The sequence below is a fragment of the Musca autumnalis genome, unplaced genomic scaffold (assembly GCF_047663935.1).
Source record: "Musca autumnalis isolate F117 unplaced genomic scaffold, ASM4766393v1 scaffold_2, whole genome shotgun sequence".
NCBI classification, from domain to species: domain Eukaryota; kingdom Metazoa; phylum Arthropoda; class Insecta; order Diptera; family Muscidae; genus Musca; species Musca autumnalis.
The window spans coordinates 103918896-103941489 of record NW_027411755.1 but is presented as its reverse complement, the minus strand read 5'-3'; the positions used below and the strand labels follow the sequence as shown (position 1 = coordinate 103941489).

Below are 22594 nucleotides of genomic sequence, written 5' to 3'. Positions count from 1 at the left end.
GGAAGTTGGTGTTTCTTCCCACACCTGCCCGCCCATCCTTGACCCTTAGCTCCGAAATATAATTTTTTATAAGGGCCCCAGCTTCCACTGACACTCACCTCATTACAAAATACGACCTACTTCCCTCTCTTACAAACAAAGATTAACACATCATTTCTCTTTCACATTCAATACGGTTTATTGACATTATTGCTCTTAATCATAACGTACAAATATAACAAAAAAAACAAATCGAAACATTAACACCTAGGCAGCATTTAAAAATTCGGATGAGTCACTTACTCAGATCACCCACCATTACAAAAGGAAACAAACACAATGATGCCAAATCTGGCGTATTTTCTACACTGATAGTACCTGCCTAGTAGAGCTCTTTTAGGTGGTCTAGGGACATAATAATTCGCCCACACAATATAAAAAAATGACAAAATATCTTCTGTAATTCGGGGGTAACCCTACACTCAATGATATTTGGTAACAAAGGAGTTAATGTCCCTCACAATAAGTAAGACTACAATTACCACATAAGGACAACACTTCAACGGCGCAACTTAACCTAGTAAATATTTTTTTTTAATCTTAAGCTTAATATTCGTTTCTCTTTTCTTGCGATTAATCTTGTTATCTTTTGTTAACTTTAATTTATAGTGTTGTAGACACTTGTAAAACATTCACTGTAAACATAAATAATATTTCTAACTACATACCATTGAAATATGAGTTGTCAATATTATTACATATACACAGAAAATTATGAAAATTTTCTTCAGTCTGAGTTTTTACTTCCTTAAATAAACATTGTGTTCTTTTGTATAAAAATATAAATTGTGTGTTCCTCATTTTACCAACCAAGACCCCAACAAATTGGCGACGAGGATTATGGCAGATCAAAAAGTTTTGGAACTATTGGAATTGCAGAGCAAACTCCTAGCAAGCTTGACGAATGGAACTCCTCTTAATAATGAACAATTAATTGAGAAATTATCCAACAGCATTTCGGAATTTTGCTACGATGAAACAGAAGGTTTAACATTCAATAATTGGTATTCCAGATATGAAGATATATTCTTGGTTGAAGGAAATTCGCTGGACGATGCTGCCAAAGTACGATTGTTAATGCGGAAACTGAATTCTGTTGCATATAGCAAATACGCATCATTCATTTTACCTAAGAATCCAAGGGACAATTCGTTTGCAGAGTCAGTCAAAATCTTGAAAGAAATTTTTGGATTACAAGAATCTTTGTTCAGCACAAGATACAAATGTTTGCAAATAACTAAAAAACCTCAAGAGGATCTGGTTGCCTACGCGGCAAGGGTAAATGTAGCATGTGAAAATTTCAAGCTCTCGGAAATGACTCCAGATCAGTTTAAGTGTCTTGTATTTGTTTGTGGCCTACAAGCGCACAACGATTCAGAAGTTCGAACGAGATGTTTGTCATCATTGGAGGATGATTCTAACAATTCTCTGAATAAGTTAGTCACTCAAGCCCAAAGACTGCTTAATTTGAAACATGATACAGCCATGGTACAAGAAAATTCACCAACAAATGTACATGTTGTCAAATCACATAATAAACATTGGAAAAATCAAGCTAATCAGAACACAAAAGTTCCCAAAACACCATGTTGGAATTGTGGAGGGATGCACTACTCCAAATTTTGCAACTACGCAAAGCACACATGTACACAATGCAAGGTCACAGGACATAAGGAAGGTTATTGTAATTCTAAAAAACCGAACAAATCAATGCAAGGTCAGAAGAAATTCAATCAACACAAGAAATCAAATTCGCCTCAGACAAGTGTCGTTCAAGTCAATCGACTATCATCCGCTTCAAATCGGAAATTCGTCAAGGCCACTATAAACCCATCATCATCAGGAGGAACAGGTCATGATATCAAAATGCAAATCGACACCGCTTCAGACATTTCCATTATTGGTAAGAAACTCTGGATGAAAATGGGAAAGCCAGGAACGCAATGCGATGACAAGTTCGTAACAAGTGCTTCCAAAAACAAAATCAAAGTCATAGCCGAGTTTCCATGTCAAGTACGGCTATCAGGTGATGTACAACAATGTATTTTATCTGTAGTAGACATTGATACTCTTTGCATTTTTGGTGCAGATTGGTGTGAAATTTTTGGCTTGTGGGACAAACCACTTAACAGCATTTGTTGTCAATTACAAACAAAAGAATCTATCAATAATGAACTGTCGAAAATTAAATCAGAATACAGTGACGTATTTCAAAACACTCCATCTAAATGCTCGAAAACACAAGTAGAACTACATCTAAAACCCGGGGCTACACCAATTTTTAGAGCAAAAAGACCAGTCGCTTACGCAACATCTTCGACAGCAAATTCAGAATCCCGAAAATATAGAACCTCAACCAGATGCTGTTTCCATTACTGATTCTTCTAGCTCTCTTGAAGATGAACGGCGATCACCTGTAATGTTTAGCACACCTACAGCTCCATCACCTCCACCAGTTTCAAGACCAACTCGCAATCGTAGACCGCCAGCCAGATTTATCGATTAACTTAAAAAAAAGGGAGATGTTGTAGACACTTGTAAAACATTCACTGTAAACATAAATAATATTTCTAACTACATACCATTGAAATATGAGTTGTCAATATTATTACATATACACAGAAAATTATGAAAATTTTCTTCAGTCTGAGTTTTTACTTCCTTAAATAAACATTGTGTTCTTTTGTATAAAAATATAAATTGTGTGTTCCTCATTTTACCAACCAAGACCCCAACATATAGTTTTCTTATATATAGATATATTTTTTGTAATTTTTAGTAAAATTTTAGTTTTTTAGTTTAGATTTAAAGTTTGGCAATTTTTTGTTTGTTTTCTTTTGAATTTAAAATTCAGCAAAATTTTTAACCTTTTTTTATATTTTCTTCTTCTTCGAGTTTCATTGATACTTAATATGGCTTCTCTTTACGTTCTCTTTCCAGGAGTTGCTGAACTGGTGCTTTTCGGATGTTACTTAACATATATATACCTTTTCTGTTTTACCTGGGGTTATCCAACCGAACATACTCTTGGGTTTTTTTTGTGTTTCCCCAGATGATTACCGCAAAAATGCTTTAAGGATCGGACTGGCCAAAATCAAACTCAACTTCTCACTACTTCTTTACGGCCTTATTTCTTTTCGATAAACTGAGCTGACCTCTCCGCTTAGAAAGATGGGGAGGTCAGTGGATATGGGGATTTGCAGGTTGGCGATATCTTTAAATAAAAAAAAACAATATATACAACACTATGACTTATTTGTATTACAACACAGCACAATGACCACACTCACATTTGGTTGTTATCGACCACGACATGTATTTAAATACAAGATTCAGTTTTATTAATAAAGAAATCAACTTCAAACTAGTTGTTTTATTTAAAAAAATGGGGTTAATTTAATAGTATGGTAAAGCTGGATATATAAATCCACTTAAGGATTGACTTCTGAAGAACACCAGTTTAAAACAAGAGCGCATTTTCGTTTCGTTGGCCCTTTTATAAGCTTGGAAAGACGCGAATTTTCCCTCTTTTCCTTATTTTCTTAATTTTTCCGACGTTTATCTATATTTATTTCTAAACCCAACCTAAGGATACCTATAAGCCCTCACATGGTGGTATTTGGATTACAGCACTCCTCCAATATCGTAAATAATGCAACCCTGACAGTGGCAGCACTTTTACATAGCACATTTCCCGACTTACAACGTTTCCGGTTCCATTTTTCTAAAGCCGACCGAAGCAAACGCTTCGTGCAATTATTTGCTTCATTGGTAACAAATACCATTCCTTTCAAATCCACGCAACAAAACTTCATCATCCACGAGAAACACTACGGGGATGGTGATGTGCGTGGATCTGGCAATTTGATTTCGGACCCACATATAACAAAATTGGCTACATTAACCTGGAGAATGGGAATTCTACTGGCGGACACGCGGTCTCTAAAATAGGCGGAGTTGGCAAAACGCCTGATAATCATTATCCGACAATGGTAAGTAATACAAAATGTCCCTACCGATCATTCATAGTCTTTTCATATTCATAAATCTTTAATATGTATTTCCAGTGAAAAGAAAACTACAAAAAACTTTTTTCTCTTTCGGTTCGGCTTCCATTTACGCCGTGAGTATGTGTGTACGCCTTTTCATTCAAACAACCAGCAGCCTCCATTGGTGTCTCACCCACACACACACACACCGTGTCATACATGAAACGGACAAAAATTTCATTCATGCTAAAAAAACATTCCATGCCATTTATTACTTCTATGTGCACGCATTTTCTTGTGTTGTCCATTACTTGTGAATGCCCGAATTTGGCCAAGACATACAGCTGTCTTTGTTTTTGGGTGTCATTCATTTGAGTGCTGAAACAACCAAAGTCAAAACAACACACGCAACGCAGCTAAAAGGTAATATATATTTTTTTCGATAAAGTTGATATTTAACTAATTTTTCCCCCTTTTAGGTAAATTAAACGGTGGATATTATTTTTGCAAACCAACTGGTATAACATGCCTAGGAGAGAACACAACCTGATAGCCCGCTCTGACCATCGTAGCATTGCTTGCTGGCAGGGAAATACTTTAATCAATCTGCCTCCCACAATCTTACTGGAATGGAATGGATTACTAACGTTCGGTTCAAGGTGGGCAATATTTTTTTCTAGTTTATTGTAGCAGTATTTTCTCCTCGGTTCCTCTTAAAAATTGTGCAGATTCGATGGATAGATATTTCTCGCACAGAAACGTGTTATGCACATGTTATGTTTATGTTTACATAATTGTAACCCATCGCTAATTTTGTTATTTATTTATCTTTTTAGGTAGTTAATTGCATTAGACACACATGGAATGTGTACACTTAAACGGATTAAACACACGCTGTCTGATCACTGGACATATCAGAACAAATCTTCGCGGATGTGCTGGGATTTCGATTCTGTGTAGGCGTTTGTCTAATTTCATGCTGGACCCTAAATCTAAAACCTTTTAAGCCAGGTAAGTGAATACTATTTCTGTTCTCATTATTTATCAATAATGGTGCTTATGGAAGATACAAGTGTGTTATGGACAAAAAAAATATAAATGAGTGTGCATTCCTGAATGTTGCTGCAAGCAAAAAGGAAAACGACAACCCAAAAACAACAACAACAAACACTCCAAAAAAGGGTGGAAACACAGGCAGTGTGTGTGTGTTTTTTTGTTTTAGCTATGTCAAAGAATCACTATTATTATTATTATTATTATTATTATTATTAAAACGGAGTTGGTTATCAAAATAAATCAATATATGCATCAATGAACATCAATATATGCATCAAAAGGAAACCAATCAAAGCAAATACGTGTCTGTGTGCTTAAACAAAATGTGTACTCCCATATGACCAATGTCAGGCTATCAAAATAAACTAACTTTACTTGTGAAATCAGTTGCCGGCTTCCGGATAGCTTAAAAAATATGGATTTGTAGGATTTATTTGGTTCTTCGTTCCCTAGTGCATAAAAGCAATAAACAATTGAAAATTTATTGCCCTTTTTTATGGGGTGGTGTATGATAGATAACATTACGTTTGGATTGTTATGGAATTATATCTTTAGTTTGTTGCGTTGTACCTGTATAGTTCATGAACACTTTGTGCCGGGGAGGTTTTGTAATTTTATGGCTTCTCCGCTCAAAAAAAATTATTGTGGAATAATTTTACTGACAAATTACCATACATCTTTGTGGGAAAAATTCGATGTTATTTATTTTGCATGCCTGCGTGTTCAGTGAATAAATTGCGAACAATTATTTGGCCTTAATTGGGACAAAAACTCTTGAGCGAAAATCTTTCACTATTGTTTGTGCTATATCTTAAAATGCTTTTAGCAACATGCTATAGATAGTAAGGAGAGAACATCTGAATTTATTTGATGGATTAAACATAGTTGAAAACAATTTTCAGTGTTGTTGTGACTTTCAATTGTTTGTGGTCCCTTTTCGTGGGAGTGTGTATGATGGATAACATTAAGCTTGGAGTATTATGGAATTAAATATTTAGTTTGTTTCGGTGTACCTGAGTATACATCGCAGTTCATGAACACTTTGTGCCGAGAAGGTTTCGTAATTTTATGGTTCCTCCGCTCAAAACAAAAATTATTGTGGAATAATGTTACTGACAAATTACAATACATCTTTGTGGGAAAAATTCGATGTTATTTATTTTGCATGCCTGCATGTTCACTGGATAAATGGCGAACAATTTTGGGCCTTAATTTAGACAAAAAAACTTTTGAACGAAAATCCTTCACTATTGTTTGTGCAATATCTTAAAACGCTTTTAGCAACTTGCTACAGATAGTAAGGAGAGAACATTGGAATTTATTTGATGGATTAAACATAGTTGAAAACGATTTTCAGTGTTGTTGTGACAGCATATTTTACACAGGTGAATGGTGATTCTACTTTGTGTATTGGGTATGTTGCTCTTCGTACGCATAAACTGTTTTGCTATATATCTACATAGTTGTGCGATGTTTTTTTTTAAGCTTTTTCAGACTTTGTATATTTTTTTCAACATATTTGGAACAAAGCATCGTTTTGTGTTGTTGTGGGAGACGACTATTAAATTTTTCTTTCTCAACGTGGGGAACTCCCACGCCCTGAATATAAGTCTCATCAGCCGGGCTAGGCAAACATATAAACACAAAAATATAACGAGATCTTTTTAAAATATTGTTAGATGCAGCACCGAATTGTAATTTCGGACAGTCGTGACTACATCTAATTGATCTACTACTGAACTCAAAGTATCCTATCACAGTCTCATTGCAGTCTGTTTATATCCTGATGTCTTTAGCATGGTAATTACCAAGTGGTTTCCCTGAAGCGTCTCGAGTTCATACATATTATTGCCAATTGGTTTTACTACTCTGCATTTAAGAAATTTTTTGCAGAACTTGGCATTAACATTGTTTTTAAAATCCGAAAGGGTGTGGTTTCTCCTATACACTTCCTGCCCCGGTAAAAATTTGACAATTCGTGCTCGTTGATTATACCTTTTCGCGCTGGATAAATACGCTTGATGTAGATTTTCCTTCATCCGCTCTCTCATCAATTCTAATCTTTCTGATCTATTGAGTTGTTCAATTTGGTGATCGTTTAGGGATTGGAGTTTTTTTGCCAGTTTGTAATCCGTGCCACTGGTGAACATGTTATATCCAAACAGTGCGAAAAACGGATTAACTCCGGTTGCTGAATGGACTGAGGTTCTAAGAGCTTGTTCGATTTCTGCCAAATATAGATAACAGTCACGGTGATCTTTCTCAACATAAGTTCGTATCGCAGCTATCACGGACTGGTTTACTCGCTCCGACGCGTTGGATTGCGGAGAGTAAAAGGCCGTGGTTAGGTGAGTTATCCTATAATTAGCTAACATTTTCTCGAATACTTTTGAGAGGAACTGCTTCCCATTATCACTGTGTATGGTCTCTGGCACACCAAATATATGGAATACTTGGTTCTCCAGGAATTGTACTACGTTTTGCGCTGTGGCTTCTCTCATTGCGTGCAAGAAGGTGAATTTCGTAAAGTGGTCCACGACTATAAATATGTAGGCGTTACCTTTCTTAGACCTAGGGTACTTTCCCAGAAAGTCGATGTACAATTTCTGGAAAGGCCTCTGGGTTTTCACTTCCCCTCCGATTGTCGGATTCATATGTTGGTTGGTTGGCTTAGTTTCTTTACAAACTTCACAGTTTCGCACAAATTGTCTGACCTGGGATGACATTTTGGGCCAATAATATAATGTTTTCAAACGATTTAAGGTTTTTGTCATCCCATCATGCACTGAATTACCATATATATGCGCCTTTTCAATTAAAACATAGGTTATGTCTTGGGGTACCCATAACTTCCACTCAAATTCTACCAATTCCTGTTCAATGTTCTTCATGCGAATATATATTTTATGATCGACGATTTTTAAATCCGGTAGTTGTTCTTTATTTTGTGCGATGGTGTTACGCAGTTCGACATATTCCTCATTTTCAAAGGCAGTGGTCTCGAAGTCTAAAATGTCGTCATCGCTTATTTCCTCTATAAGGATATTTGACTCTACAGGCATCCGAGATAGTGTGTCTGCTACTATATTTTGTGAACCTTTCCGGTGTTCTATAGTAAAATCGTAGGCCTGTAATTGAAGTGACCATCGCGCAAGTCTCCCGCTCAAATCTTTCAAGGCCATCAGCCATTTTAGGCTGGCATGGTCCGTAATTATCGTGAACTTCATCAATTCAATGTAAGGGCGAAACCTTTTTACGGCCAAAACTGCGGCCAAACACTCTTTTTCTGTGACTGTATAGTTCTTCTGGGCTGCATTAAGCTTTTGAGAATAAAAGGCTATAGGATTCTCTCCACCATCCTTATTCTTTTGAAAGAGTACCGCACCGATTCCATATTCCGAGGCGTCACATTGGATATAGAATTCTTTACTAAAGTCGGGGTGAATAAGAACCGGCGCTGATGTTAGAGCCTGTTTTAGTGATAGAAAAGCCTCCATTGCTTTCGGGGTCATGTTGAACTTTTGTCCCTTCTTTAATGTGTCTGTCAGGGCTGCCGAAATTGACGCGAAATCTTTGATAAATCTTCGATACCACCCTGCAGTGCCGAGGAAACTTCTCACTTCTCTAGGTGATTTCGGAGGTGGAATCTTTCGTATCGCACTGATCGGGGTCAGTTTTTAACATTCCGCTTCCGATTATGAAGCCGAGATACTTCAGTTCCCGAAAGCAGAACAACGACTTTTTAAGCCCGATAGTCAAATTCGCTCTTTGCAGGCATACAGCTACTTCTTCCAATAGTTTCAAATGATTTTCAAAGTCATCAGCGATAATGAGAAGATCATCCAGGTATATGAAAACATTTGATTTAAGGCGTCCTGGTATGACCTTATCCATTAGTCTGCATAGCCTCTGCGCCGCATTGCAGAGGCCAAACGGCATTACCCTGAACTGATACAGTGGTCGACCTGGTATGGTAAAGGCAGTATAGGGCTTGGCTTCTTCCTCCAGCTCGATCTGCCAAAACGCATACTTCAGGTCGACACTGCTAATATAGTGGGTTTGATCAATACGGCTTAATATCCCATCTATATTTTGTAGGGGATACGCGTCCTTTACAGTTAGGGCATTAAGTTTTCTCGCATCGAGACAAAATCTATTTTTGTTAGGTTTTCTCACTATCGTAGTCCGATTACTCCACGGCGAATCACTCTCTTCAATAACCTTCAGAGCGAGCATATTATCTATTTCATTGTACACGATCTCTTGAACTGCCGGTGACAACGGATAATGTTTATCCTTGACCGGATTTGCCCCTGCTACTAATTTAATGGCGTGTTTCTCCAGCTTTGTACAACCTAATCCATTATCTTCCATTATCTTCTTTATTATCTCGTCCAGCCTCTTCTGTTGCTCCACTGTCAGACTGTGCATATTTGTATTTTCGTTGGTAGAGCTTCCATGGATTTGTTTTTGCAGATCCACATTAATTTCGTATACCGAAAATATTTCCGGAGCAATTTCGAATAACTTCCAAAAGTCTATCCCTAAATAGAGGTCTTGCTCAAGATCCGGACATAAGTAAAGATTCATAGTGCCAACCTTTTGTTGATATTCAATGTCAACCTCTACTTTTCCCAATATACGATGCGTTTCACCTGATGCGGTACTCACATTTGTATGCTGAGGATATACGTTCAAACCCAATTCATCAGCTATTTCGCGACAGTGTTTCCCTAATATGGATACCGAAGCACCTGAATCTAATAGACCTCTAATCTCCTTTCCCTCCAATTTGATGGTGGCGTGGGGCCTCGGGTCTTTTCCGGATTTGTATCGGATGACAGTTTCCGATATTAATTTTTTTAAAGTTTTCATTTCTTTCTGCCTCTGTCTTAATTTCACTATTCTTTGTTGATTCTTTTTCTGTTTATTGGCGGTTGCTTTTGTTGGTAAATTCGTATTTGATTGCTCATTGACTTTAACTGGGTTTTCATTAAAAATTTCGGACCTTCTATTGAGGTAATGTTGTTGTCTTACGTCCAGCGGAAGATAATGGCGAATTTGGGAATACGTTGTTCTGTTCGCATTTTTTAAATCGATTGTGTGTTCGGCGCAGCGGGTGGTTCTGAGGAACGATGGTTCCCCGCTGCAACCATGTTCTTCCTCATGTTTCCCGCCTTGCAGTTTTGACATTTAGGGGTTATAGTGTTTGGCCTTCCACATTTGAAACAAAATAGTCCTCTTTGGGAAGACGGACAATCTCTGAATCCATGTCCGGGACTTTGACAGTTCCAACAGACTAATGAATTCATGGCCGACACTTCTAATGTTCCTTCGGAATCTTCAAAGTTATGGTATTCGATATCCTCTTCCAGTATGGCATGCACACGCATTGGCTTGTGCACTAAGGGTGGTGGTGCTGGAGGACCCTGATCACGTCGGAAAAATGTTTTCTCCACCTCTAGACACTCCACTCTAAGTTGCTCTAGAGACGATACGGGCATGGAATAGACAATGCTAGACAAATTTTTGCGTAAGTTCTTTTTCACCAGCGATATCATTTCATATTCGCGTACTGGCCTCTCCAATTTTGACCTCATCAGATTAATGTCGTCAAAAAATGAGTCAATGGATTCACTTGGTCCCTGTTTACGTTCTAATAGGTCACGCATTTCTTCAAAACACGTACGTCTCGTTTTGAACCTTTCGTTTAACCCATGTTTTAGGGAATTCCAATCATTGATGTTATTTGTTCTCTGCTGGAGCCAAAACCATTCATGGGCCGGTCCAGATAAGAGAATGTGGAACTCATTGAGTATGTCTTCCCAAGCCAGCCTGTAATGTTGCTGAAAGTACTCTACCCTATAAATAAAATCTTCTACTGATAAACTGTTGGGCTTTCCTGAGAAATTCAGACCAAAACGTTCCAATCTTATTCCTTGGGGCCCTGTCACGAATATTGATGGGGCTACATTATTTCTGCGATTCCCAATGTTGGCACTATCTGTTCGTTGTGGTGGGATTTCCGAACTAGGGTTTGTCGACACATGTGACTGTGCTGACTGGGGTGGCGGATTCATTTGCCCATTCAGTGCTAACCTATCTACGCTCTCATTCAACTTATCTATTATTGAGTATACCCTATCCATTTCCTTCGATACGCTTTCTGCAACCAAAGATCTCAAGTGAACCTGGGCGTCTCTTACGCTTTCCTGTACCATGTTCCTGATGAGTTGGTTGACTTCAGATTGTTCGTTTACAGTGGTAGGCGTCCGAGGTAGGTTTGACTGTAACCTGGCAGTCGCACCAGTACTAGATTGAGGATTAATAATGGATCCTGATAAGTCCCTGATTGTTGAGTCCATATTCATGTTTGACTGTTCCATTTTGGAGGCTGTTTTTCTCTTTTTCTGATTAGGTCTAGGTGAAAAAGCGTAAATTCTGCTGGTGTCAAAAGCTATTGTTCTATTGCGCTTACTTCTTCTTTTTCCAGAGGAATAATCACTCATTAGACATGAATATGATTAACAATCCAATTGATTAAATTTTGAGAAAGAAATTTGACGACTGACAGTATTCGTGAGCTTTTTTTACACTCAGTTTTACACGATATATTTTTATGAAAGAATATGTATACGAGTTGGGATGAAAAAACATTAAATAAACAAACATGGAAATAAAAAATAAATTAACTGGAGATAATAAATTATAAAAAACTACACAGATACTCTAATAAAAATGTTAGTGGCTAATAAAAATTAATACTAATAATCAAACAAATGAATATAAAAGGGGAATTAGGATAACATATAATATTCAACATCAAAACACATAGACAAACAAATATTTTTGGTTATTGATTTAATATTTAATACATATGAGAGGGAGTTAATCGTATTTTCAATTCGCATCTGAGGTGATATTTGTGGATTTTTTGATTTTTTCTTTATGATTATTGTTATTTCTCTTTATTCTAACAACATCTCTTGTATTAAGTAGTGTCCTATTAAGGTTGTTTAAGGTGTACTGCTTGACTGGACTTAACATTTTTTTAACAATAACAACATTTAGACCTAACACCACGGCATTTTTTTAACAATTGAAAAAAAAAAGATCTCGTGAAAGAGACAAAGTGCAATGCACATTGTGATCGTTTCATCATAATAGCTACTGCACTCGTTCCTATGCCAAATCTATACATCGATTTCGTCAAAAAAAAAATAAAAATGTAAATGGGCAACACTACGCAGTTTTCGAAAGACATTTCAAAAGGAGATCTCGTAACGAGTACTTTATTACAATGCATATTGTGATTACTTCTTCACAACAGCTATTGCACATTAATTCCTCTATGTTAACCCTTCGTCTATTGCACCTACTCTACATACAAAACATACAGAAACACAAAAATATGACAGGTCATAAAAACAATACATTCATTGTTACATTGACGAACAAGATTATTGTAGCTGACCCTAGTACATGGAACGAAAATCCTAATTTTCTAATAAACTTAATATAATATTGCACGTATATCACAGTTTTGAGAAATAAAGCTGTGTCTGCAACATCACATAGTTACTTAAAGAAAATGCGATTTTCGTTTACGCCTATTGTAACCCTATGGTTTATTGCACGGTGCCTAGATGTAATTGCACTGATTTTAGACGTTTTCTTCTTTCGATTGGGCGCCATATTGTTACGAGCCACCTACTGTGGCGCTATGGTGAGGTATCCGGCAAGCTTAGGGGGCCATCTTCAGGGCGGTCCCAACCCAATCAACCATAGCCCTAGGGGACGAACAATTTTATTTGAAATTGAAACAGATAAACAATACAAAACGATCACTAACACTTCGTACACCTAAAACAAGGGAAGTTGGTGTTTCTTCCCACACCTGCCCGCCCATCCTTGACCCTTAGCTCCGAAATATAATTTTTTATAAGGGCCCCAGCTTCCACTGACACTCACCTCATTACAAAATACGACCTACTTCCCTCTCTTACAAACAAAGATTAACACATCATTTCTCTTTCACATTCAATACGGTTTATTGACATTATTGCTCTTAATCATAACGTACAAATATAACAAAAAAACAAATCGAAACATTAACACCTAGGCAGCATTTAAAAATTCGGATGAGTCACTTACTCAGATCACCCACCATTACAAAAGGAAACAAACACAATGATGCCAAATCTGGCGTATTTTCTACACTGATAGTACCTGCCTAGTAGAGCTCTTTTAAAAAAATGACAAAATATCTTCTGTAATTCGGGGGTAACCCTACACTCAATGATATTTGGTAACAAAGGAGTTAATGTCCCTCACAATAAGTAAGACTACAATTACCACATAAGGACAACACTTCAACGGCGCAACTTAACCTAGTAAATATTTTTTTTTTAATCTTAAGCTTAATATTCGTTTCTCTTTTCTTGCGATTAATCTTGTTATCTTTTGTTAACTTTAATTTATAGTTTTCTTATATATAGATATATTTTTTTGTAATTTTTAGTAAAATTTTAGTTTTTTAGTTTAGATTTAAAGTTTGGCAATTTTTTGTTTGTTTTCTTTTGAATTTAAAATTCAGCAAAATTTTTAACCTTTTTTATATTTTCTTCTTCTTCGAGTTTCATTGATACTTAATATGGCTTCTCTTTACGTTCTCTTTCCAGGAGTTGCTGAACTGGTGCTTTTCGGATGTTACTTAACATATATATACCTTTTCTGTTTTACCTGGGGTTATCCAACCGAACATACTCTTGGGTTTTTTTTTGTGTTTCCCCAGATGATTACCGCAAAAATGCTTTAAGGATCGGACTGGCCAAAATCAAACTCAACTTCTCACTACTTCTTTACGGCCTTATTTCTTTTCGATAAACTGAGCTGACCTCTCCGCTTAGAAAGATGGGGAGGTCAGTGGATATGGGGATTTGCAGGTTGGCGATATCTTTAAATAAAAAAACAATATATACAACACTATGACTTATTTGTATTACAACACAGCACAATGACCACACTCACATTTGGTTGTTATCGACCACGACATGTATTTAAATACAAGATTCAGTTTTATTAATAAAGAAATCAACTTCAAACTAGTTGTTTTATTTAAAAAAATGGGGTTAATTTAATAGTATGGTAAAGCTGGATATATAAATCCACTTAAGGATTGACTTCTGAAGAACACCAGTTTAAAACAAGAGCGCATTTTCGTTTCGTTGGCCCTTTTATAAGCTTGGAAAGACGCGAATTTTCCCTCTTTTCCTTATTTTCTTAATTTTTCCGACGTTTATCTATATTTATTTCTAAACCCAACCTAAGGATACCTATAAGCCCTCACATGGTGGTATTTGGATTACAGCACTCCTCCAATATCGTAAATAATGCAACCCTGACAGTGGCAGCACTTTTACATAGCACATTTCCCGACTTACAACGTTTCCGGTTTTCCGGTTTTCTAAAGCCGACCGAAGCAAACGCTTCGTGCAATTATTTACTTCATTGGTAACAAATACCATTCCTTTCAAATCCACGCAACAGCGTACAAACAAATGTAAGTTAATATGCATAGTGCTTAAACAGTAGGCTTATTGTTGAATGTTTTTTTCTTCTTGTGTTTGTTAAAGATATCGCCAAAATCCAAGTTAACCGCAACCAAAAACAGACAAAACACTGGCTCCTCCAAATATTGGCCAGGAGGAAGCCAGCCAAATTTTTATGGAAACCGCAAAAAAATCTTTAAAACATAACCATCCAAAGTTTTGAGGATAGACTGCTATTGGCGCAAAGTCCTGTGTGTGCAAAGCTCGAGTAATTCCAAAGTGCCGAAGAAGATGATTGTACTTGAGGAGAAACGCCACTAAGAAATTCCCCAAAATCATACCTGAAATTAAAAATAAATAAGTATCTGGATACGAGGTAAAAATAATTATTTGTGTCTATATACCTTTTGAAAGTTGATCCAGCGGCTTGATACATAACCAGTGGTAGCCAAGGATTGCGCATGCGCGCTTTATAATACCTGGAATGAAGAAAAATAAGATATACATGATTAATTTTTAACGAAAAAAGTCAAACCAAGACGAAGAAAAGTTTAAAATATTTGTTTATTAGAATAAGTTGTGATCGTCAGTAGTTAGTTCATTAGAATCTAAGACAAATTTTTGTGTGCTAATGTGAGGATTTTTAACTCCTAGTAAGAAAAGTGGGTATAGGGTTGCACCAAATATAAGAAGGAATTTCCTGGTTTTGTTTAATTTTGTGTACTGGATCATATGGTAACGTCCAGCTTTTGCCACTAACCCAGCTCGATTAGGAGGGAAACAGAGTTTAATGAAGTGGCCAGATTTGGCATAAATATAAAACATCCTTTTTGTATACTAGTGGTAATCTGAGATTTTGACTCACAGAAAACGATAGGGGTTAGAAGTTCATTATTCTGACAGTTTTTGTTTATAAAATATGTTTTAAGTGTAGGATTAATCTATCTAACTATGAAAATAAATGTTTTTAATGTTTGATTGTATCGATTAATATGAATTTTTAAGTGTTTATTTGTAAGAGAGGAAAGTTAGGTTGTAGGTTGCAAATGAGGTAGGTGGTCGTGGATACGGGGCCCTTTAATATTATGTTTTCAGGACAAAAGGGTCAAGGATGGGCGGGCTGAGTGTGGGGACAAGAAACACCAAGTCCCTGAGTCATGGTCGTGTGGTGTATTGTCGTTTTATTTTGTATGTGTGTGTTTCCTCTTCCTGAAATTGATTGTTCGACCCCTAGGGCTGATGGTGGCAGGGTTGAGAACCCCCTGAATAAATGTGCCTCGTATGAGCAAGCCGGAACCCCACCATAGCGCCGCATTAGGCGGTTACATAACAAGTTGTTTTAATAAAATATTAAAACAACGACTATGTGATTAAGCCTGACTATTTTGAAAAACAAAATAGAAGTCGTCATCCCAAACAAAAAACGCCAACCCACCTAGTTGGAAGAAAACAATTTTACAAACAAATGAAGAAAATAGGTAAAGGAAACGAAAATCTGAGTGCGGTGAAAGTTTTTAACAAAATAAATTGTGTTTGTTGCGTGATTTGTATTTTGTCGTCATACCCTGCGTTTACAAATGACAGGACAGTTGACTTTATGTATTGATTGTCAAAATCCCTCAACTTGCCTGTGTGACGTAGGCGTCCAGACAACTGCAAAAACAGTTGTAAAATTTTGAATGAAAATCCATTTATTTTTGTTTTCCCTTCTCATATTTTGTTTTTGTTCATGTTCTTTTGTTTTCAACACATTTCAATTATTATCTCATTTATTTTTACAAAAATGCCAAAAATTTGTCTTCCTTACTGTCTGTGAAAAAATGATGGACAGCTGAGAGACAAACGACAAATGTATGTATGTGTTAGTAAATCAGAGTTGTATTTGAAGACAAACTGTCTGGTGTAAACGCCTAGATACGAAATTGTATGCTAGTGTGAACGCAAAAACTAAAAGTGGTATGTACTTTGACAAACATAAAGGATGTCGAATGGATAAAAGAAGTGACAGTTCATATGACATTGATAGATAGTGTAAACACCCCTTTAACAAATGTTGTACCGCCTCTATAACAAACAACGAAGCCGACCCCGTTCTTCGACTCGCTCGCTCAGTTCATATGTTAGCCAATCGGCGGCGGCGCGCCGACTAATTTACCGACTGGCGGCTAATTTTGGCATATATTGTAGTACAAAATTTGTCGTACAGAAAAGTGGGGTTTTGAGAGATCGTGGAGTGGAAATACGCTTGGGCCTGTTCTTACATCTTGTCTTTAAAGTCCATTTTTGTTATACTTTACTTTAAGAAAAGTAAGGAATAAAGTTCGCTTTACAAGGGATTTGTTATTACATCTTCCATTTAAACCATGATGAAATTATAAGGTGGCGTAAAACGGCCAGCTGATTGGTTTCAATCTGTCAAATATTTTGTTATTGTGAATGAATTGTATGAAAACGTAAACAAACATTTTGACATATTGAAGAATTTTCGGCCAAAATAGAGTTGTTGTTGTGCTACTTACGTGACCTGTTCAATAGATCTTGATTTAAACTAAATGTTATATTTTGTAAAAATATGGCAATATCAAGCAAAAAAATCTGTATACCTCAAGTTTTCTCAAATCTGATTGGTTGATTTGAATTTGCTGACAATTTGTTCTTGCTTTTGGTGCAGCATACTCTCGGGCGCAGTTTATATTTTAAAAGGAACACAAAGTTCCTTTTAATTTATCTGGCACTAAAGGCCTGCGTACATAAGCTGCTCTGCCTGATTGCCTTGCTTTCCTGCTTCATTTTTGACATAATAAAAATAAAAGAATAAAGAAGGCCGAGGAAATTTCGAACTGGGTTGCCCTTTTCTTTTTTATTCTTTTATCAGAAGTAAGCAAGGTAAGCAGGCAAGGCAGCTTATGTACGCAGGCCTTTACTCTTAAAGTCGAAGGTCACACTAGAGAGTTTCATTGAAACAATTTCATGAAAACAAGGGTTCCTAGGTCGAGTTTCACAGTAAAGTGATATCATAAAGTTGCTGTAGTGGGGAACTCGATCTATAAATACCTAAAAGTTTCAATGAAACCACTCTAGTGTGACCTTCGACGAAGCAAACATGTAATAGCTATATTATGCCAAGTTTACACTTACGCTCCAAAATCCATTGGATTTCACGAAATCCTGAAATACACCCCGGTGTTTACACTTATTTTTTGTTGATTTCAAACATATCACAATGATCAAGGTAGATGTATATGCGCAGCTGATTGAACATGAATTTTCAAAACAAGTTGTTGTAAATTGAATTAAACATCAAAAATATTCGACAATACAGAACTTTACAACTTTATTTAAAAAATTATCGTAAAATTATCTATATATCATATCAATTGTGTATAGTACCAAAAAATAAAAAAAAAAATAAATAATGATTTTATAGTTGAGACATCATAATAATAAATTTTGATAGATAAAAGTTGTGCTCAGAACCTACAAAATATGCAGTAGTTGTCCCGTTTAGTGCTAAAAATGCGTTCCCGTACTCCGAAATCTAGCAAGACATGCACTTCTCTTTAAACAAAAATAGCGCCGAATAACACCCTCTTCTCCTGTTTTCTGCCATACAATTTTGGCCTATTAGAAACTAGCAGCAAGCATGTTCATATGTTCATTGGTATCTAATATTATAGCTGATACGTTGATTTTGACATTTTTGCTGGAGTTTTTGCAATTTCCGTAATTTCCCGTTTCCGTATTTTTAGGAAATTTGTATGGGGGAGAAATTTTTTTACAATTAGATCTATTTTCTAAAATTACCATTAAAAAGTACGGGAACACAATGAAAAATAGCATTGTAAGAAAGTTATTTAATATTTTTCACGTTGTTTACAAATTTTGATACTAAAATTTGTTGTTTCAGCAATTCGCACATCTACCTTGTTTATTGTGATACGTGAAAAGTGTTGCAACTTTTGGTACTTGTTTAGGCAAAAGCAAGGTTGTATATCATGTGTACTGTGATTTCGATGTTGATTTCGCTGAAATCACGAAATAAGATGATTTCATTTTTGTATGCGAAATCATGATAAATTTTGCATGATTCCGCGCGAAATCACGAAACGCCTTCGAAATCACGAAAAGACGCCGAATGTAAACCAAACATTACATTACGTGTATTTCATGTGTATGTTTTCCATTTTTTTACATCTACATGTTGTACACATAGTGTGATCCATATAAAAAATTTCATCTATCAAAATGATGTGTGAACCCATGTGTAACTTTTTCGTTTTAGAGCCCTTCCTATTTTTGTATGTACAATAAATAGAAAACAGCTGATTTTTTTTGAAGAAGCAGAAATTTGCAAAATCTGCCGAAAGAAATAATTTCTTAAAAAACTTAAATAAATCGATTTGATAAAGGATTTGTTTACATTTATAGGTTATGTCACACAAAAAAATATATACTGGTGCAATAGCAAAAATTATAAATCATATGTAAAATGTAATTTTTCGCACACACAAAGAATTACACGAGGACAAACAAATTCAAAACATACACATGAAATACACGTAATGTAATATAGCTATAAGAATAAAAAATTGGTTATCTGACCAATACCGGCCAATATTTAAATACAGACCGGCCAATATTTAAATAATAACGGCCTTGATGTTGTTGTTGTACTATCAAAGAATCTAAAAATTTTATTGCTTTTAAAATTTTAAAGAAACAAATGGTGGCATTTGGATTTATACAGGGCAATTATCTCAGTCAGTACGGAATTAAAGGCGATAAAAATTATACTGTCGTAATGTGAGCCGCACGGGCCCGTTGTAAATAATTAAAAGCGATCCTACACTATGTTTACATTTACGAAATCCACTCGATTTCAACTGTCAATTCCATTGCTCAAACGTCAAATGAAATCCACTCGATTTCAGATGAGTTTTCATTTGTCGTATACGCAAAGGAGTTGACAGTTGAAATCGAGTGGATTTCGTAAATGTAAACATAGTCCTACAAATGTTTCTAAAATATACTTAAGCAAAATTGTTGAACTTTTGTGAATGAGGTACCTTGCGAACTCTTGGAACTTGTGGTATGTTTGCAAGAAATTTTACGATATAAGTTTCGGCTATATCGGATAAGTTTTATTGCTCAGCAGTCATTTGGGTTGTGCCGGTACGTGTAAATCATGGCGGAGTAATAATTCCCAATTTACATTAGGCAAGTTTACTTGTTTTATTTTGTTTATTTGTTAAAAATTACGCATTACTGTGAATTTCTCGTTTACGTTTTGTAGGGGATTTAATTCACAATAATGCACTTTGACAACTAGAATGATAACCAGCGTTTTTGCGTTAAATCGATTAAAAAATATCGGCGCGCGCCATCTCCAGTCGAGTTAACGGCGGCGATTTACCTGCGTGAAGTTAGCAACGATAACAAACGTTATCGAAAAATACAGGGTGACACAGAACGCCCAAAATTTGCATTTAATACGTTTTTCCAACTGTGGGGACAAAAATAGCTACGAATATAAAAATTTAATTTATTTATTGATTAAAAAACAAGTAAAAAAGTGTCAGTCGGCTTTGCCGACAGAGGTATACCCTCAGCCAATGTGAATTGAAACTTTCATCTACGGACAGATAGAATGTATTTAGCGTCTCTTCAGAATTTGTGGCCATTTTTCAACATTTGAACTTGCCGACAAAATGTGGATTAGGAATTAACACAAATGTTGACAAAATATTAGGAGATCCAAAGTTTGGACCAAATTGGTTGCACCATTCAAGTGATATCGTCCTAACATTTTAGTGACATTTTTAAAATATTGGGGAGAAGTAACGGAAGTTGGGGACCGGTATTGCCCCATGAAACTAAGTTTGGATAAAATATGACGAAGACCAAATGTTGCACCAAATCGGTAGAACAGTTCGAGAGCCACATATGGTGACATGGGGCTTTTTACACCTTTCGGGATGTTTTCCCAAGAAATATGGACCTGCTCCTGAAAAAAAACTTTTACCGTCGTAATGGAGGTAGCGAATACAAATCGCTTCAACAAAAATCAAAGTGATTCGAGAGCAGGTCTTAAAGTGAACTTATCCCAAATTTTTTGTGGGAGGTACCTAAAAGAGTGCACAAATATAGTCCATATTCGAACCTGATCTATATCTGGTAGATATATTAGGATGTGCGCATATTTTTTCCGAAGATTTTTGAATTTTTGTGAGGGAGGTACCTGAAGGAGTGGACCGACATGGTTTATCTTCGAACTTAAACTATGTTTGGACAAAATATTACGAAGGCCAAATTTTGGACCGAATTGGCAGATCCGTTCGAGATTTATCTTGCGCTCCAACCACTACACACGGTGTCATAGGGTTTTTTTGCACCTTTCAGGCTATTTTCTCAGGAAGTATCGACTTGCCCCTTATTAACTTGTACCGTCGTATGGGGGACAGCGAATACAAGTTGCTACAACAAAAATCAAAGCGAGAGCAGGTCCTAAACTGAACTTTTCCAACATTTTGTGTGGGAGGTACCCGTAGGAGTGGACCGACTGAGTCCATATTTAAACTTCATCTAAGTCTGGTAGAACTTTCACGATGTACAAAGTGTGGGCCAAATCGGTTACTCCCTTCAAGAGTTATCGTGCGCACAAATTTTCCGAACATTTTCGAACTTTTGTGGGAGAGGTACCGGAAGGAGTGTACCGATATAACCCATCTTCGAACTTAAACTAAGTTTTCGCAAAATATTACGAAAGCCAAATTTTGAGCCGAATCGGTTGCTCCGTTCGAGAGTTATCGTGCGCACCAGCCAGCCAGACAGACAGACGGACGGACATGGATAAATCAACTCCAAATTGTCTGAAACACATTTCGTCCAAACATACTTGGGGTCTAAAACCATTATTTCGATGAGGCACATTTTGCCCGTATGAAAGTGTATATACCCTCGTTAGCATAAATGCTGAGGGTATAACAAGTAAAAAAGTATCAGTCGGCTTGGCCGACAGAGATATACCCTCAGCCTGTGTATATTGAAACATTTTTTTCCCAAAAAAACGTTTGTATTCGGAGGGTTTTAAAAATTTGTGGCGTATGAAACGACAAAAATATTGAGTAGGATTAAAGAGCAAAATTTTTGCGGGGGAAATACTTAAAGGAATGGATCGACATTGACCATTATGGAAGTGGATCTCCAGCCACTACATATGGTGCCATAGGGGATTTTTACACCCTTCGGGCTGTTTGCTCAAGAAGTTTGGATTTGCCCCTGAAAAAACTTTTACCATCGTAATTGAGGCAGCGAATGCAAGTTGCTTCAACAAACATCAAAGTGATTCGATAGCAGGTCTTAAAGTGAACTTATCCGAAATTTTGTTTGGGAGGTACTGGATGAAGTGGACAAATATAGTCCATATTTGGACCTGATCTATGTATATCTGGTCGATATATAAGGATGTGTAAAGTATGGACCAATTCGGCCCTTCAAAATTTACCGCACGAACAATTTTTCCGAACATTTTCGAAATTTTGTGAGGGAGGTACCTGAAGGAGTGGACCGATATGGCTTATCTTCTAACTTAAACTATGTTTGAACAAAATATTACTAAGGCCAATTTTTTTACCCAATCGGCAGATCCGTTCGAGAGTTATCTTGCGCTCCAACCACCTCACACGGTGTCATAGAGGTTTTGTACAACTTTCAGGCTATTTTCTCAGGAAGTATGGACTTGCCCCCGATGAAACTTGTACCGTCGTATGGGGTGCAGTACATACAAGTTGCTAAAACAAAAATCAAAGCGATTCGAGAGCAGGTCCTAAACTGAACTTATCCGAAATTTTGTGTGGGAGATACCCTAAGGAGTGGACCGATTGAGTCCATATTGGAACCTCATCTGAGTCTGGTAGACATTTCACGAGTTGCGAACTATGGGGGAAATAGCACTGGGGA

The 22594-nt window shown here is 36.5% G+C and overlaps 1 protein-coding gene and 1 long non-coding RNA gene across 3 annotated transcripts in view; one reads left to right on the top strand and one right to left on the bottom strand.

Moving 5' to 3' along the window:
* The first annotated feature begins 3724 nt into the window (after nt 1–3724).
* On the top strand, nt 3725–15628 carry LOC141394388 (uncharacterized). The gene is made up of 6 exons (XR_012410393.1): nt 3725–4031; nt 4107–4451; nt 4508–4687; nt 4865–5039; nt 13766–14646; nt 14720–15628. It is a non-coding gene; the product is annotated as an uncharacterized lncRNA (long non-coding RNA).
* LOC141394387 (uncharacterized) overlaps nt 8749–22594 on the bottom strand; it is a 102103-nt gene continuing 88257 nt past the window's right edge. For both annotated transcript variants that reach the window (XR_012410392.1, XM_073968655.1), the window contains exons 2-3: nt 15040–15114; nt 8749–14976 (exon numbers count right to left, since the gene is read on the bottom strand). Coding sequence is in view for 1 of the 2 variants with exons in the window: in XM_073968655.1 (XP_073824756.1) it covers nt 14832–14976; nt 15040–15114 (220 nt within the window). In the remaining variant the exon portion in view is untranslated. The remainder of the gene's footprint in view (nt 14977–15039; nt 15115–22594) is intronic.